Source organism: Lissotriton vulgaris, chromosome 8, assembly GCF_964263255.1.
Source record: "Lissotriton vulgaris chromosome 8, aLisVul1.2, whole genome shotgun sequence".
Taxonomy (NCBI): Eukaryota; Metazoa; Chordata; class Amphibia; order Caudata; family Salamandridae; genus Lissotriton; species Lissotriton vulgaris.
The window spans coordinates 1269254958-1269273399 of record NC_141696.1 but is presented as its reverse complement, the minus strand read 5'-3'; the positions used below and the strand labels follow the sequence as shown (position 1 = coordinate 1269273399).

The following is an 18442-nucleotide window of genomic DNA, read 5'->3' as shown; positions in this document are numbered from 1 at the left end:
AATCTTACTTGTCTAAGGGGCACTGTGTGCTAAGCACAATCTCGGCAAGAAGGATATGTAGTCAGTTAGGGAAAGCAAGTCTCTTCCCTGAGCCACTTCATACAGGGTACTGGTGGCCACCGTCTGTGGTCCGGCGCTCTGAGTTACTCTACTTGTGTGAGGCCCCGCTTGCGTGAGTGTCTGCAGGCGCGGGGCAGAGTGCCATGTGATGTGGGCTGTGTGCCCCTATTGGGAGGAGCCACCTCCCGCCCGGGCTCGCACATGGAGACGGCCAAGTTCGGGTGCATGTTGAAAGACAACCCCGTCGTTACCCACCCCGTTTACCACCAGTGCTGCAAGGGCATTACTCACTGTTCCAGGTGTCCACTGTTCAATCGGCTGGCAGGGGGGAGGGAGATACCCCCAGCAGTGGTGGGCGCCAGTTGCGCACCATCGTCCAGTCGACCACCGCCAGCCCCCCCCCCCGTTGCGACAAGACCAATGCAAACTTCACCTACGGTATCAGTGGATCATGTCAGAGGTTTGTGGCGTGACGACAGGCAGGTCCACCGAGATCTGAGAGTTCGGGATCCCGTATATGGTCTCGTCGTCGTCGCTTGGTACTGGCTGTTGACCGTCCTCCGGGGCCGTCTCTTGGGAGGGCGAGTTGCTCAGTTGAGAAACCCTCCGGAGTGCGTCGCGCTGTTCTTGGAGCATCTGGTCTAGCGGGGGAGAGTGGCGTGCCCCCTCCTCCGCATGCTGGGACTGCTGAGTTCTGTGTCTGCGGCGGCGTCGCGGCCCGCGCGGCCTAGTCCTAGTTTTGCCCCCACGAGAGCGCTTGGGTGCCGTGTCCGTGCCTCCGTCCAGCCACTCACTGGCCTCCTCAGGGGTGCCGAAGAAGTAGGTGTTGTCCCCCGCCACCACTCTGTTTGGCAGGGAAAAGTAGGGAGTACTTGAGGCCCGCAGTGCGTAGTCTCCGCTTCACTTCCATGAAGTCGTGCCTCTGGCGTTGTACCTGGATGGTATAATCAGGAAAGAACATGATCGACGCATTGTCTACACGTATCTCGCCCAGTCGTCGTGCCTCCCGCAGCACCGTGTCCCTGTCTCTATAGTTCAGTATTCTGAAGAGCAGTGGTCTCGGGTTGGCGCCGGTGGTATGGGGCCTCGTCGGCACCCGGTGTGCGCGCTCCACAACGAAGTGGGGTAATAGCAAGCCTTCGGGCAACAGGGTCCGTAGCCATTCTTCCACACGTTGCGCTGGGTGGTTCCCCTCCCATTTTTCAGGAACCCCCACAAGTCTGATGTTGTTGCGTCTCGCCCTCCCTTCCGCGTCCTCGCCCTGTCTTCCAGGAACTCCACTCTGTTCAGGAGGTCCTGCACCTGCCTGTCCGTCTGGGTGACCTTGGGCTCAATCTCCTTCACTGCTCCTTCCAGGGCCTTGGTCCGGTCGGATAATTTCCTGCAATAGGAGCTATTTATGATCAATAAAAATCATACCGCGCTACTAATATCATTAGTGTTGTAATAGTGACCACATCAGACAATATTACATTAGTACACTATGGAAAATTACCAGCCGTGATCACCTTAGTACATCAGGCAGGATTGCCTTACTAAAGTATACAAAAGTGATGGATGGAATACTTCAACTAATCTCAGCTACCAGTAATTGCTCTGGGCCATATCCCAATCCATCTTGGAAGTTTAGGTTGGGCTGGAGCCGGGTCGAGGCTGAATGGCATATGGCTGATCCAAACTTAGGTGGCATGGTGGGCAAACAACAATTGATTGGGATGCGGCCAGAGCGATTGCCAGTGGCTGAGATCAATTCAGGCGTTCCATCCATCACCTTGCTGCTGTTGAAACTGATGCCCTAAGTGTGATGGGTATGCCCCGATGTGGGTTCAGTGCTCACTGTGCCACTGGAATCAAGCTACACCTGGCTGATGAGCCCATAATAAGGGCAAAACTGGTCCTAGATTGCTTGTATTCAGGTTCAGGCAGGACCTGGCTTGGCAGTTCGGGCTGGACTGTTAACACTGGAGCAGGGTCAAGTCTAATTTGGATATGGCTGAGTCCAAACTGAGGTGGCATGGTGCTACAAAATCAATGTGTTGGGATGCGGCCCGAGCGATTGTCTGTGGCTGAGATTAATTTAGGCATTCCATCCATTGGCTCGTTGATTTCAGGCAGGATTGCCAGCAGTAATGTAAAAAAGGCTTTGTCAATTTGGAATGCCTTTAAGTGGATAATACAGGATGGCCATAGCTTAAATGCCCCTGGCACCAAGGCAGTAATATTGGTACAAAACCTCCTCAACGCCATATGATTTATCACTCAAATATCAGCTTTAAATTAATTCTGGAAATTCAAAAATTAGCTTACCAGTTCTGAATACACATACATTTGCATCCCCAAGAAATACTTTTAAATGTTGGCATACATATATCCAGTCAAGCAAAAGCTTTTAATTTAGTAGGGTGGACTGGACACAGGAGAGCTACTTACAGGTAGCTGGAGAGCTACAAATAGTTCATGAGCTACTTGTTGAAGCCTGACCTATAGAGAGTACTTGTGGGAGTGCCTAGTGTCACCTACAATGGGGAACAGAATACAAGTTGAGGAATGGGGGATAAGCAGTGATGTCACAAAGAAATTCACAATGCTGCCACACTGTTCTCAAGGTTAAAACAATTGAGCTAATTTTGCACATTGTCTAAGACCACAAATGCTCACTGCCTGAGCCTCGTTGGGTGTGATATTGGATTTTCAGGTAGGCATTTGAAGAGTGCCAGTAGAAGGACCAGTGCCAGCCTTGACTGGCTGGAGTGTGGCATGGAGGGGATCGATGCAGTGGACAGCGGGCCATAAACAATACAGCATCCAGCTCACCAGCCCACTGGGTGATCACATGTAGCCAACACCGGCCAGCTCAGCACTGTATGCATGCATTAGTCCAAAAATGTCTTTAAAAAAAATACCATGCAACCCATAAACATTCTAAGTGTCTCCCTCTGCACCCCCATATCTCTTCCCAATAATGCCCCACAGTCACCAATCCTTACCAGTTACGTGCTGGTAGCGCGTGCGCCCAAGCATGGAATGCATGGCGTGGCCCATTTCATGGAAGAGGTTCTCCATCATTCCAGGAGTCAATAGTGTTGGCATGTTACGAGTGGAACTGGGCAGACTCAGCATAAGGACTACCACAGGAAGCTGGTATTCCCCATTCTCTTTTAACCTTCCTCCGCGAATTGTAAAGTGGCAATCCTGCAGAAACAAGTGGGAAAGAATTATCACAAGTTAAACATTTTAGAGTTGCGCTGTGGTTTGCAAAATGACAGTAGACAAGTACTAGGGACGACAGTGGCAGAATCAGTGCAGACTGCCTATCAGTGACCTCGCGTCTGGCAACACAGGTTCAAATCCTGAGCTCGGACAAGCGTTGTGAAAAGAAACTGGTGTCTCAGCCCTAATCTCGATGCATGCCTTTTACTGCATTGTTACAGCAACCACAAATTAAGAACTAAGAACTGGGATGAAGTATTACAAAAAGAAATAACAAAATAAAACCTACACTTACTTCTCTAGCTATTACCCATGTTTACACATTAAAATAATGTCCACTTTGAACATGGTATTTCTTTATAATGTACCCAGCAAATAAATAAACTTGCAGTTTGACTATGGGTAAGCTGGGGCTATCATTTCATTAACAAACTAAAATTTTTTACAGTTGCCTAAATCTAACGCCAATTCTTTCCAGAGGTAGCAGTGGAGGAGAGAAGGCCAAGTACCAACATAGGTAGCCCAGGAGGTTTTTCTTTCAGAATCCCAAAGGTCAACTGAAGTGACTGGTGACCATCCCAAAATTCCCTCTCCTTTTATAATTCCACTAGCGGCCCGTCCCGACGTTGTCCGGGTATGAAAATGAACGTGTTGGACACTATTCTCACGCTTTACAACGCTGTGCTGGTGCTACATCCACCGGACTACTTTGTCCCACAACGGGCTTTGTTCTTTCCAAACTACATTTTGCGCTGGTGTACAGCCTATGTCCATCTGTTTTGCCTCACCTTTCCAATGCTGTATGCGGTGTTCCGGTTGGTACTGTGGTTCCGGAGCTTACCCGCCTCAAAGGTTTGGTCTCTCACTGTATTATATTAGTATGGATGATAAGCCCCACTTGGTGAGTAGAGAACCAACAAATGACATTTGCGATGATTTAAGACATCAACAGATTTAGAAGGACTGCCAGAGGTATAAAATATATCGAACGAACAATCATAGTTCCAGAAAAGAAACTACTTTTCTAAAAACACAACCTGAGCTCCCATAATTTAGAAATATATCGAAAGTCTGAAGGCACAGCTAGTATCCCAAATTACTACTATTTATCAATAATAGTGTTTTTGGTAGAAATATTACTGACTTTATTTCCCAACTGGGGTGATTGGGAAGCACCAGTCAAGAGATGAAAATTGAATCTAACTGCATCTTTCCATGGAATGAAATAGTTCTTATGAGGGTGCATAACGCACTCTCAAATGTACTGATTTCCTTGGGGTATGCCAATTTTCTTAAACCAATACACATCCTTAGGTTTCCTCGATGAAGTCTATCGATATTGACTTTTTCTATAGCACTGCCACCTTCTTTAAAACACAGATACAAATACCAAGATTATGACATAAAAACAATAATAAGGAAAGATTACAATGGTGGAAAATATTAAAATAGCGACAATAACTTCCATAAAAAGGTGTCCCTAGATCTATAATAACACACTTGAGAAGATAGCTAAGGAGCAGTAGAGGCCCCCTTAAGTTAGACACATTATTTATACAATACCACTAAACAAAAATACAAAATACAAAAAAGAATACAAACAAATATAAAAATACATATTATATATACATTGACAGTATGCTGCTACTAAGAGATTAAATTATCATTTATCCATTGCCTCACATTTGAGAGGGATATTAAGCCAGACAGGGAGCACCAAGGTATGTGTCAGACGGAGGACCTACCCCCTCCTTAATGTTTGTAAATCATGGCGGTTTACGTGATTTGAAGTATACATCAAGGCTATCCCACATATGCCTAAGGGGGCTTCCAAGGTGGGTTTTGGAGACCATTAGTGTCAGAGCCTCTAAGATGGGAGATCCAGTTTAACCAGCAGTTAAAAGACGCTTTTTGTGTGTCTTTCCAGTTCTTTAGGATAACCTTAACCGCTACCATCAGAAGGAGGTCCGGAAGGGCACTATCCTTCTCGTTTAATGAATCCACACATAGGAAATCAGATATCAGTGTGGATTAAGGGAGCATGAGAATAGTTTAGAGATAAAGTCAAACACTTAGTCCCAAAAAGATTCAACACATTTGCAGTATAGCAGCAGATGGGCCAGGTCCCCTATTCCCTACTCACAATTCCAGCAGGTAGGATCCTCACGAACTTTGTGCGAGTGTAGGCAGGCTGGTGTCCAGTAAGCCTTATGTAGGAGCCAGCTGCCACCTTCTTTAAAGGAAGATCTCTTGGTGCTATGTACAGTAGTCATGTTCTCCCTCTGAGGAACCCAAACTGGCTGAACATAAACAGCGTGGACGATCACCCTTTCAAGAAAGGCCTCTTGGATAAATGATAGACTGAGTGAGCTTCCTTGAAAGTGTATATATCCAATTTCAAATCATCAGAACTTCTTGCTACTGACTGCAGTGTGCTTACGTGTGGGCCACGCAATAGGAACGTAGAAAGAAAGTAGTTCCCATGCACTCTTCAGCAGGGTGGGAGCAAATACTGAAGGCAGGAAGTGACTGTGTCAGAGACAAGTGGGAATTTGTGCCAAAGTAGCCATGCTAGGGGCTGCCTTACAGTGTGCACCCACTTTCTGAGCACCTCCCTATCCTCAGACACTTTGGTATGACAGAAGTGGTCGCAGGCACAGTTGCCGCCCTTTTTGTAATGCAGATCATGTGTTACAAGTGCACTGGAGTGATCTCAAGAGAGCATTTTCTCCTTTCAAACGCAAGCTGCGTTGACACCTGCAGTGAAAGGCAGACCAGCGGTCTTAACCAGCTGTTCCTCTTTCATTAATGCACTGTTCCCAGTGTACTAGGAAAAGTACATTTGTTGTAACAGAGCATACTGTCCAACTCTGCACACAGACTTGACCTGTCGGTCAGAGTGGTTGCTCCCAGTGTCCCTGAAAGACACCTGGTATCGTAGCGCTGCTGTGCTCAGTTTGCCTTGATTAAGCTGCTCTGCATCTCGCCTGCTTATTTACCGCTTTGCCTCATTAGCGCTGACATTATTTCATTGTGCTTACTGTATTTTGACTTTGTTTGCACGTTTGCCAAGAGCGCTCCGCCCTGCTCCCCCCTCCGCCTCCATTTTGTTTGTTGTTGTGCCCCTCGTGTGCCCGACCCGCCTCCCAGCTGAGACGCCCTCCCACTAGCTTAAAATAGCGCTCCACACCCTCTAGACGCTGTGACTCGCTCCTCCTGTCGGTCAGAGTGGTCGCTCCCAGTGTCCCTGAAAGACACCTGGTATCGTAGCGCTGCTGTGCTCAGTTTGCCTTGATTAAGCTGCTCTGCATCTCGCCTGCTTATTTACCACTTTGCCTCATTAGCGCTGACATTATTTCATTGTGCTTACTGTATTTTGACTTTGTTTGCACGTTTGCCAAGAGCGCTCCGCCCTGCTCCCCCCTCCGCCTCCATTTTGTTTGTTGTTGTGCCCCTCGTGTGCCCGACCCGCCTCCCAGCTGAGACGCCCTCCCACTAGCTTAAAATAGCGCTCCACACCCTCTAGACGCTGTGACTCGCTCCTCCTGTCGGTCAGAGTGGTCGCTCCCAGTGTCCCTGAAAGACACCTGGTATCGTAGCGCTGCTGTGCTCAGTTTGCCTTGATTAAGCTGCTCTGCATCTCGCCTGCTTATTTACCGCTTTGCCTCATTAGCGCTGACATTATTTCATTGTGCTTACTGTATTTTGACTTTGTTTGCACGTTTGCCAAGAGCGCTCCGCCCTGCTCCCCCCTCCGCCTCCATTTTGTTTGTTGTTGTGCCCCTCGTGTGCCCGACCCGCCTCCCAGCTGAGACGCCCTCCCACTAGCTTAAAATAGCGCTCCACACCCTCTAGACGCTGTGACTCGCTCCTCCTGTCGGTCAGAGTGGTCGCTTCCAGTGTCCCTGAAAGACACCTGGTATCGTAGCGCTGCTGTGCTCAGTTTGCCTTGATTAAGCTGCTCTGCATCTCGCCTGCTTATTTACTGCTTTGCCTCATTAGCGCTGACATTATTTCATTGTGCTTACTGTATTTTGACTTTGTTTGCACGTTTGCCAAGAGCGCTCCGCCCTGCTCCCCCCTCCGCCTCCATTTTGTTTGTTGTTGTGCCCCTCGTGTGCCCGACCCGCCTCCCAGCTGAGACGCCCTCGCCCCTCCCCCTCCACTATCCATATATGACAGTAGTTCCCGCGCGCAGCGACCGCGCCCAATCCGCGCCGAAGGTGCGCCAAAGGTAAGCCCGTCTACGCCCGTCCGTGCCTGGACCGCACCCAGCGCCATACCCCCTGGCCCCCGTCCCTCCCAGCCCCCCCGCATTACCTACGATGCCGCCACCCTCCTAGCTCTTGACCCCGGTCGCGCACCCAACTGCGTCCAAGCCGCTCCTGGACATACCCATGGACCTTTCTCTTGCTACTCCTGCAAATTCATCGGCACCGTCCACATCTCCGCTGCGACCACACCACAGATCCCCGACCCCAATCACCTACAATGCATCCTTCTCAACACCCGTTCAGTCCACAGACACGCCATTGACCTATGGAATCTACTAGACACCTTCTCTCCAGACGTCGCCTTCCTTACGGAAACATGGATGAATGCTTCCTCCGCACCAGACATCACCATTGCCATCCCTGAAGACTACAAGATCACTCGCAAAGACCGCACCAGCCACACAGGAGGAGGAATCGCTATCGTCCATAAGAAGTCAATCCGCATCTCAACCAGCTCTGACGCCAACCTCGCCAACTCCGAACACCTTCACTTCCAGATCCACATCGACCCCAAAACCACACTCAGAGGCACCCTCCTCTACAGACCACCAGGACCCCGCGCAAAATTCAGTGAAGACATCACGGACTTCATCTCTCCACACGCGCTCTCCTCCAAAGACTATATTCTTCTGGGAGACCTCAACTTTCACCTTGAAAAGATCAACGACCACAACACCGCCACCCTCGTGGATAACCTCACCAACCTCGGACTTAGACAACTAGTCACCTCCCCCACCCACATCGCAGGTCATACACTAGACCCCATCTTCACATCCAGCAATCATGTCTCCTTCAGCCACACTACGGATCTCCTCTGGACTGACCACAGCTGCGTTCACTTCACCTACAACAAGCCGAAACCTATCAACCATCCCCTTCCTACCCTGCAAAGAAACTGGAACAAAATCACCACGGACCAAATCTCCGCATCGCTCCTTCGAAACTCCCCAGCCCTCTCTTCTAACGCTAACGAAGCCGCCGCCAACCTCACCCTATGGTTATCCAACACCGCCGACACCTTAGCTCCACTGAAAAAACGTCAAAGCAAACCTGGCAGCAAGAAAGCCTCATGGTTCAACGACGATCTCAAGAAGTCCAAGAAACTCTGCCGCTCTCTTGAAAAGGCCTGGAAAAAAGACCCAACCACCAGCACCAAGGACGCCTTCAAAAGCGCCACCCGCACTCACCACCAACTAATCCGAAAGGCCAAGAAAACAGCATTCAAGGATCGACTTGACAACAACGCCCACAACAGCAAGGAACTTTTCAACATCGTCAAGGAATTTTCCAATCCCTCGGCCAACTCCAACGACATCCCCCCCCTCTCAAGCCCTCTGCGACTCCCTAGCCTCATTCTTCCACAACAAGATTGCAGACATCCACAACAGCTTTGACAACCAACCCGGAAACCAACCCACCCTACCATTTGCTGATCATCTTCCCCCCGTGAACACCCTTAACGACTGGAACCCTATCTCCACTGAGGACACCATCCGCCTGATGAATTCCATCCACTCAGGATCCCCCACAGACCCATGCCCTCACCACATCTTCAACAAAGTAGACTCCGTCATAGCACCGCACCTCCGAGACGTCATCAACTGCTCCTTCAACTCCGCCACCTTCCCGGAAGACTGGAAACACGCTGAACTCACCGCCCTTCTGAAAAAACCAACAGCGGACCCCTCCGAACTCAAAAATTACCGACCCATCTTGCTTCTTCCATTCCCGGCCAAAGTCATCGAGAAAGCTGTCAACATCCAGCTCGCCGCCTTCCTCGAAGCCAACAAATCCCTCGACCCCTCACAATCTGGCTTCCGAGCAAAACACAGCACTGAAACCGCCCTCATCGCAGCAACAGACGACATTCGAATTCTACTGGACAATGGAGACACAGTCGCCCTCATCCTCCTCGACCTCTCCGCTGCCTTCGACACAGTCTGCCACAGCACCCTTCTACAACGCCTCAACAACATCGGAATCCAAGGAAAAGCACTTGAATGGATCACCTCGTTCCTCACCGGAAGAACCCAGAGAGTCCGCCTTCCTCCATTCAAGTCCGAGGCCTCTGAAATCATCTGCGGCGTACCACAAGGATCCTCACTCAGCCCCACCCTCTTCAACGTATACATGAGCCCCCTCGCGACTATCGCACGCCAACACAACCTCAACATCATCTCTTACGCGGACGACACTCAACTGATCCTTTCTCTCACCAATGACCCCAATACCGCCAAAACTAACCTACACGAAGGAATGAAAGAAGTTGCCGAATGGATGAAACAAAGCCGTCTGAAACTGAACTCAGACAAAACAGAAGTCCTCATCTTAGGTACATCCCCCTCTGCATGGGACGACTCCTGGTGGCCGGAAGCCCTCGGAAAAGCACCCATCCCGACAGACCACGCACGGAACCTAGGCGTCATCCTGGATTCTTCACTCTCAATGAATAGACAAGTCAGCGCCGTATCCTCATCCTGCTTCAACATTCTTCGCATGCTCAGAAAAACATTTCGCTGGATCCCCACCGAAACAAGGAAAACAGTCACCCACGCTCTGGTCACGAGCCGACTGGACTACGGAAACACCCTCTACGCGGGTACTACCGCAAAACTCCAGAAGAAACTCCAACGTATCCAAAACGCCTCAGCCAGGCTCATATTAGACATCCCACGCAACGAACACATCTCTGGTCACCTTAAAGACCTCCACTGGCTACCCGTCAATAAGAGGATCACTTTCCGACTGCTTACCCACGCACACAAATCACTCTACGACATCGGACCTGATTGCCTCAACTCACGACTGTCCTTCTACACCCCCTCCCGCCAACTACGTTCTTCTAACCAAGCCCTCGCCACTGTACCTCGCATCAACAAGACCACCATGGGAGGCAGATCCTTTTCATACCTGGCTGCTAAAACATGGAACTCACTCCCCGCTTACCTTCGCCTCACCCAGAACCACATAGCGTTCAGAAAGCAACTTAAAACATGGATATTTGACAAGTAATCCTCCCCCCCTTCCTAAGCGCCTTGAAACCCTCTGGGTATGTAGTGCGCTATACAAATTTTATGACTTGACTTGACTTGCACCACTGTGCAGAGTGGGACAGTGCTCCATATCGATAACACGGCTCCAGGTAGCCCCAACTGAGCGTCTCTACTACCAGCACCCGGATGGAGCAAGGATTCGCACGTTAAGCGACTTGCTTGCATCATGAACCTCAAATAATGTTAATAAAATAATCAACATGTTCGTCTTACTAATTTGCAATTTTTTTCATTATACGGGGTGTCCAAGAGACGCTTGCCTATGTGTTTATTAATCCTAATACGCTTGCACTACAAAATGGTTGCTGCTACGCGGGAATTTAGACTGCACAAGGGTCGGTCATACCCCTGTGACGTGACGTACTCGCAGTTCTGGTGGGAAAGGGTTTGCTCATGTGCAATACAGCTAACATGGCCGCTCTGTGTTCTCACATGCTTTAAGCTTGCATTGCCGCTTTCGCACAAGCTGTCTGTTCTGCATAACCAATAATGCTATAGTTATTATGAAGTAAGGGGTGCAGTACAGTGATTCATGGTATACAGTGTAATAATTTATTACTGTGTTCTAAATTGTTTTCACTTGCTTTTCATGTATCGTATCCTTTTGGGCCTGGGAGGTGCTTATTACTCCATGTTGGAAGTGCCTACTGCGCAGGTCTTGATGCAGAGAGAGAAAAACTCTGCAGCAGTGGAACCCAGCCAACTGGCAGCCACAGCCAAAATGCTCCTGGGAAGCTGACCTGCGACCTAGCTGAACGAAGTTGAACTGTACTAAACTTGCAACAAATGTATTAAAAATTTTAATTCACTATTGTTATACGGAAAACATATGTCATGAGAAGTTGGAAGTTAAGGGGTGGGTACGGAAATTGAATGTTAAGCCTGAGAAAGTTTAAATTTTAGGTGGTGTGATGACCTAACCTCCTCCTTTGTCCAATCAAAATTGGGGATCCTTACACTTGCAACATTAGGGGGTGGTACACTGACCCGAAAAACAGTATAACTAGGGTAGGTTTAGCTTGAGAATTTGTCCGACTTGTCCGAATAGCTGACCTGTCACTGACCCAACGCACTCTATAGGTGACTGATACAGAGAGCTGCGGAGAACTCTGTTGGGAGGTTCGAGAAACCCATCAGGGGTTTGCAGAATTTGAAGTGCTGGTGAAGCACATTTGCTGGGAGGTTCGAGACCCAATCAGGGTTATTGGCTAATTCCTTGCAGAGAGGGAGTAGCGCAGGCGTTGCATCCGAAGCTGCGGGTGATTGGTCGTACCCTTTGGTGTAACCCGGTCCTGATCCAAATTCTGGGGTTATCCTGTCGTGACTGTCCATGAGCTGTACCTGCTCGCCTACTGGCACCTAAGTCCTTGAGGGTTTTTTCAAGTCTTTCCAAACGGAGCCGTGGCCAGGGTTGGCCTTCACTCTATCTTAGGTAAATATAAAGTCTGTGTGGGTGATTGCTTATCTATATTTGCATTTCTAATTCTTGAATATTGCAAAGCTCAATTGCATATGTTCCCTTTTTCCCTTGTCCCTTTATAAATGAGATTTTCATGCACTACTCGTCTATTAGCATGTTCCATTTTTTCCCTACCTTTAGTTAATGCTAAATCGTTACTATTTTAGTATATGTTTCTTATGTTACCCTCCCTCTTGGAGAGGAGCTGAATTGAATACTATGTTCCAATCTTACCTCCCCTTTAGTATTTGTGCTAAAATTTAATCTCAAATTGCAATAAGTTTCTTTAACTGCTCTAAAGACTCTTAAATATAGCATGTTCCCTTTCTTTACCCTCCTTTAATCAATGTCGCGTAAGCCTGGTATCTAAGATTAGCATGTTCCTTGTTTTACCTGTCCTTCAGTTTAAAGTTCTAAGTGCTAAGTATACTCTGTCCTATTCCTAGCTATATACTGTTTCTGATTTTAGTTATTGATAAGCCTTATCAGATTCAATTCTCTGCTCATGACATATGATGATGAAGTATGTGGTTATTTCATATTTTTCAAATGTTTATAAATGTTCTTGTCTACCTAATATTTTGACTCAACTCCCTGATCCTCTGTGATTAGGTTCCTAATATCTACATTGCTAGGTTATGGATATAGGAATCAAAAATAGTAGAATAATCTCAAGATATACTGATAGTAGAGTGTGAGTTACCCAAGGTTAATGTTAAGGTTTATAGCAAATATTATGGGCCCAGGTGAGTATTTAGTAAAATTATCCTAGCCGGGTGACCTGCGCGCTCTATCAGTTATTCTTTTCTGGTAGCAGAGGATGGTTAGGGATTAGTTAAAGTTAGGTAGCTAGTTAGTTAGTAGGTTAAGATTCATATTTTATTGATCGATCAAATGTGTTATTATCAAATTCGATGTTATTGAAATGTTTATTTGATGCTGCTATATTGATGTAAATGTATTAACAACAATTGTGCGTACCTGTTATATGTTTTGTTTGGAATCCCCGGGGGGCAGAATAGCGGGTGGTAGAATAGAAGCCACATCGCGGTGAGCTCACTTATTTGAGGAAAATTAGTGCATGGTTGGGCAGAACTGGAAGCACTAATTAGGGTTTTCTGTATGAATGATTGAATAAATGAAAGCAACGAGTTCGCTGGCAAAACTTCTATTGTGATATAACCTAGTAAGGGTCACACGGAAGGAGTAGCAGGTTCGTCGTAGCTTGTTTGATAGCAAAGGGGTTAGCTGGTGAAACTTTAGACTTAGTATATATCCCAGAGTGGATGAGTCAAGGGATTAGCTGGTTCACTAATGCTTGTATGAAGGATAGGCAGAAGGGATCTATCCGCAGTATATGAAAAGTAGACAGAAGAAGTTTACTTGCAGTAAAACAAATCTTTCCTTTCAAGACACTCTAGTACAGTGGCAAATGTTTTACGTTGTAAATTAAATAAAACACTTGCACTTTAAGAAAGAAATTGAATTTCAGTTACCTTGTGAAGGAGGAAGTTAGTTGCGGAGCTGCGCTGACGTCACTCTGTGCCGCGCTGGTATTGGTCGAAACAGCGGGCGGGTAGCTGAGATAGTATTGTAAAGGAGGGGTGAGCGCAGGAGCGTGGGAACTCATCTCACGGAAAGGCCGCGCACCCATTGGTGGAAATTATTTGCAACCACAGTGTTGATTGTCGAAAATTAAAAGACGCGCTAGCATTGGAAGAATTTAGTAAACAGAAGTGCGTATTTTCGCACGACTTAAGTTTTTGCGAAGTATATGTGGTATCCAAGATATCCAGAAATTCTACCTGATCCGAGATACTTAGGGTTTGCTAAGGAACAGATGATTAAGGGTAGACCTTACAATATGTATGGAAGCAAGAGAAAAATGACTCTTGTTGACAAAGTTAAAAATTATTTCACGAAAGACAAGCCCCAAACATTCCCGCTTCATTTATGATGTTTGACAGAGGATACCATGCTTGTGTATGGTTGGAAAATTGGGTGGAATATACCAAAAATGATGGAATTTTAGCATTCCCCCTAAACGGTACCTTCAATGGAAGAATTTTGTTAAATTCAAGAAACCGAATGAATGACTTACATCCCAGACCTAGATTGACGCAATATGAGGCTCTAGAAGAATGGGAGATTGAGGCCTTTTGAGCGAGATAGACCCAGGATTGACAAAGGAATAAATAAATGGTACCCGAAAAAGCACTGAGAAGCAAAAGAGAAAAAAATGAAACAGTGGAGACAGAATATGATAGTGGAAGGACTTTACCCAGTACTAACAGTAGAGGAGCCTATGGGAGGTAAAAGGACTGAGAAAACTAGACATTTGATGACTACTGGTGATTCTGATGATGAATATCTGGAGGATTTATTAATGAAAAATCCACCACCATATAGTGAAGAAACAAGAACAGTAAACCCAAAAAATCCATTCTTTAGGCCTCCCTGTAATGAGGGGTCGAGCACATCTGATCTGACTGTTCCATTTTATAGGCCTTCCTGTAATGAGGGATCAAGTACCTCAAATCAGACTGCTCCATTTTATAGGCCCTCTTGTAATGAGGGGTCGAGCACCACAAATCCGACTGTTCCGTTCTTTAATCCACCTTTAGTTCCGCAAGTGATTCACAAGACCTCCCTTGAGAGGGTATTACAAGAAAGAGAAAAGGAAGCTTTAAATAAACAGAGAAGCAAATTAATTCAGAAGATATCCCAGTTAAATACAAGTCCTGAATCTTTGACAATTCCAGTGACCATTGGCACAGATGTTCCATTGTACGGAGATAAACAAACTAGTCCAATAGCTCTAGTTATAACGACATCAGTAGTACGGCCAAGAAAAGAAACCCTGATAAGTAGATGATCAGGCAAGCGAATGTGAATCAGTGATCTCCTTAATGGATTTACCAATACGAGAGCCTGAAAGTGGTTCCATGAGAAAACCCACACCTGTACCTGCAAGGGAAGTACAGATAGAGACTTCATCAGGTACGAGAAGTGCCACGGTAGTGACTCCTGAAGAAATAGAGAGATGGACCTGAGAAATAGAGAGACCAAAACCGCAGCCCAAGCCATTAGACATATTTAAATTAAGAATTGAAATAGAAGAATTGATTGATGGAAATGTGGGACTGGAAAGATCGAATACCCTCAGTGAAGACGAATTGCAGTTTGTCTGTAAAAGCATCACTAGAAATACAAGGGTGTTTCACGAAAAATTAATGGATATGGCAGCTAGCATGGGAATTGACATTGGCAAATCTAAAGTGTTGCAGAAACCCTATCAAGGAGAATTTTCTGACAAAGATTTAGAAAACATGAATGTGTCAGGGAAAAAGGTTCAGATTAGAGAGTTGATGAATTTGATGCAAAATGGGGTGATCTAGAAAAATGGAGAGCCAGGTGGGCAAAGAAAAAGGAAGAGGTGCGGTCAAGACAAATGGCTTCAGAATTTGTCCTAAAAGAAGCAGACAAGGTAGAAAAATGATGTCCCGTGCGAGAAGTACCAGGTGGAGGATATGTACATGTGCCATGGTCCAGACAAGATATTGTGTCATTTACAAATGACTTCCCAAAATTACGAGAAAAACCTGTAGAGTGGTACAGACAGGTTGAGAGATTTGTGAAAGTTTCAAAATGCCTCCTAAAAGATCTAGATGGTTTCTTCAACATTGTAGTCCCTGTAGATCTGTGGACAGAATGTAAAATTGCTGGTGATTGGCCAAATGAGGAATACCCTGGAGACCCAAAGACAGGGGCTCCTTTCGAAGACGTAATGAGGAAATACAATCAGGTAATGTTGTACCTGAAAGGAAAGGTGCCTGCAAAAGAGACAGACTGGACCCAAATAGATAGAACTACTCAGAATCGAGATGAAACTTTACATTCATATTATGAGCGTCTGTTACAGGTGTTCAAAACGTACAGTGGGCTAGATAATATTGAAATGAAGGATATGACCCACTTCATTTATCGATTTGGGTTAGGGTTAAGACCTGAAATTTCACAGTGGATCAAAGACAATAAAATTTGTTGGCAAGCCAAGCCCATAGATTAAGTCCTTAAATACGCCAAGTATTGTGAAGATGAGCTAGAAAATAAGAAAAAGGAATTGAAAGAAAAAGTCATGTGGGCACAAGTAAAATTATCAGAGCACCAAGAACAGCAGTTAAGTAAAATGACAAATACTCAGAATCAGAGCCCTGGGGGTGGAGGAAAACCAAGGGTAAAAATGAGTCGAGAAGAGGCCAGGAAGAAATTTCCCTGCCACGGGTGCGGAAAGATGGGGCACTGGAGGGACGAGTGTAAGGCTGTGCAGAATGATAAAGTACAAATTAATTATTTAAATCCACAGGCGCAGAATGAGGGACCAAGGAAGACACAGCAACAGGTTAAACAGAATCAGTTGCCTCGTGCACCTAGGCCAAACTATATGAGCAAAGCACAACAGGGTGAAGAAGCTGAAGTTTGGGAAGGAAGGGAGGATAGAAATGCAGCAACTTCGCAATTCCTGTTAAATGATACATTCCTCTGTGACGAACCTTACCGACGGTGCCTGAGGGGGGAGTACGAGGAGTGCGTGCTTGGCGCCTCCTTGCCGGTAGACCAGTCAGGGCCATACATTGAAGGAAAGGTTGAAGGAAATTACGTCACCTTTCTGTTGGACACTGGTGATACCCGTTCTACTGTGAGAACAGCAGACGTTCCAAACCTACCCTCTCGGGAGAAGCGATCCAAGTAGTGGGCTTTTCTAATAAATTAATTAGTACCCCAGTTACAGAACCCATGGAAATTAAAATAGGGAATTTCAAAGAGATGCATAGATTTGTTGTTTGTGATTCAAGTCCTGTGAACCTACTAGGATGAGATTTGCTGTGTAAAATAAACTGTACCATCTTTTGCACTACAAATGGTGTCGAAATTCAGACCCCAGATGAAGACGGAATATATAAATTAATGCTGATAACCTGACTCAGAAATTAAAAGACTGACAATACAAGACTTACCTGAAGAGCTCCAACAGACAGTGAAACCAGAAGTATGGGATTTTACTGGAAAAGACGTAGGATTAATGGCAAATGTTGACCCAATTAAAATTTCCATAAAAGAGGATATAGTTCACCCGAATACTTAACAGTATAAAATGAGTGCAGGAGTAAAGGCAGGGGTTGCTATTGAAATAAAAAGGTTGTTGGAAGCAGACATCATACAAGAGGTATTGAGCAGTCCTTGTAATTCGCCCATAATTGGAATAAAAAAACAAGTGGTAAGTACAGGGTAGTACAGGACCTGTGCAAGGTTAATAAAATCGATGTTCCTTGCTGTCCTATTGTGCCAAACCCTGCAGTGATCTTGTACCAAATACCATGGAATGCTGGATGGTTTACTGTCATCGATCTATGCCATGCATTCTTTTCAATACCATTGCATCCAGACAGCAAATTTCTTTTCTCATTTGAATTCGACAGTCATGTTTACGTCTGGAATCGTGTTCCTCAGGGGTACACAGAGAGTCCTTCGATTTTCAATCAAATTCTGAAAAAATGCCTTGAATCCTTGGTATTGCCTAGGGAATCAGTCCTGGTGCAATATATAGACGACCTCTTGGTGGCGTCTAAAAGCAGGAAAGACTGTGTAGTTGATACCATTGCCTTACTGAACCATTTAGGTGAAGGAGGACATAAAGTGTCACCAGACAAACTACAGTTCTGTACCTCCTCCGTGAAATATCTGGGGCACCAGATAGAGAGAGGTATCAGGAAGGTTACCACAGAAAGGATTAGAATAATTGGAAACATGGAGCTGCCCAAAACCCAGAAAGAAATCAGAATGTTTCTTGGAGTTGTAGGATACTGTATGCAGTGGATTGTGGGATTTGCAGTCCTAGCAAGACCATTGATAAAAATGACAAAGAAAGGAGCAAAAGACCCAGTGGAGTGGGATGATGAAAGCATGTCAGCTTTTACGAAATTACAGGAATGCCTGTGTACAGCTCCCGCATTGGGAATGCCTGACTACTCAAAGGAGTTTGCACTGTTTTGTGACACACGAGACAATTGTGCACTTTCAGTCCTCACCCAAATTCATGGTTTAACCAGACCTCCAGTGACATATTTTTCCTCTACGTTGGATCCAGTGGCTGCTGGATTACCTGGATGTCTGAAAGCAGTAGCTGCAACTTGCACGAGTCTTGAACAAAGTGAATCCATTATTATGGGACATCCTGTAACTGTGTATGTTCCACATGCAGTTGTAATTTTGATGACCAGAACCAAAACTCAGTATCTCACACCTAGTCGGCTGACTAAGTATGAGAGAATTCTTGTAGGTGCAGGAAATGTAACTATTGCCCATTGTAATATTTTAAATCCAGC

The 18442-nt window shown here is 46.1% G+C and overlaps 1 protein-coding gene across 1 annotated transcript in view; it reads right to left on the bottom strand.

Moving 5' to 3' along the window:
- MIPEP (mitochondrial intermediate peptidase) overlaps nt 1-18442 on the bottom strand; it is an 833321-nt gene that overhangs the window by 537363 nt on the left and 277516 nt on the right. The window contains exon 13 of the mRNA XM_086935192.1: nt 3048-3252. Within this exon, the coding sequence (XP_086791318.1) occupies nt 3048-3252 (205 nt within the window). The remainder of the gene's footprint in view (nt 1-3047; nt 3253-18442) is intronic.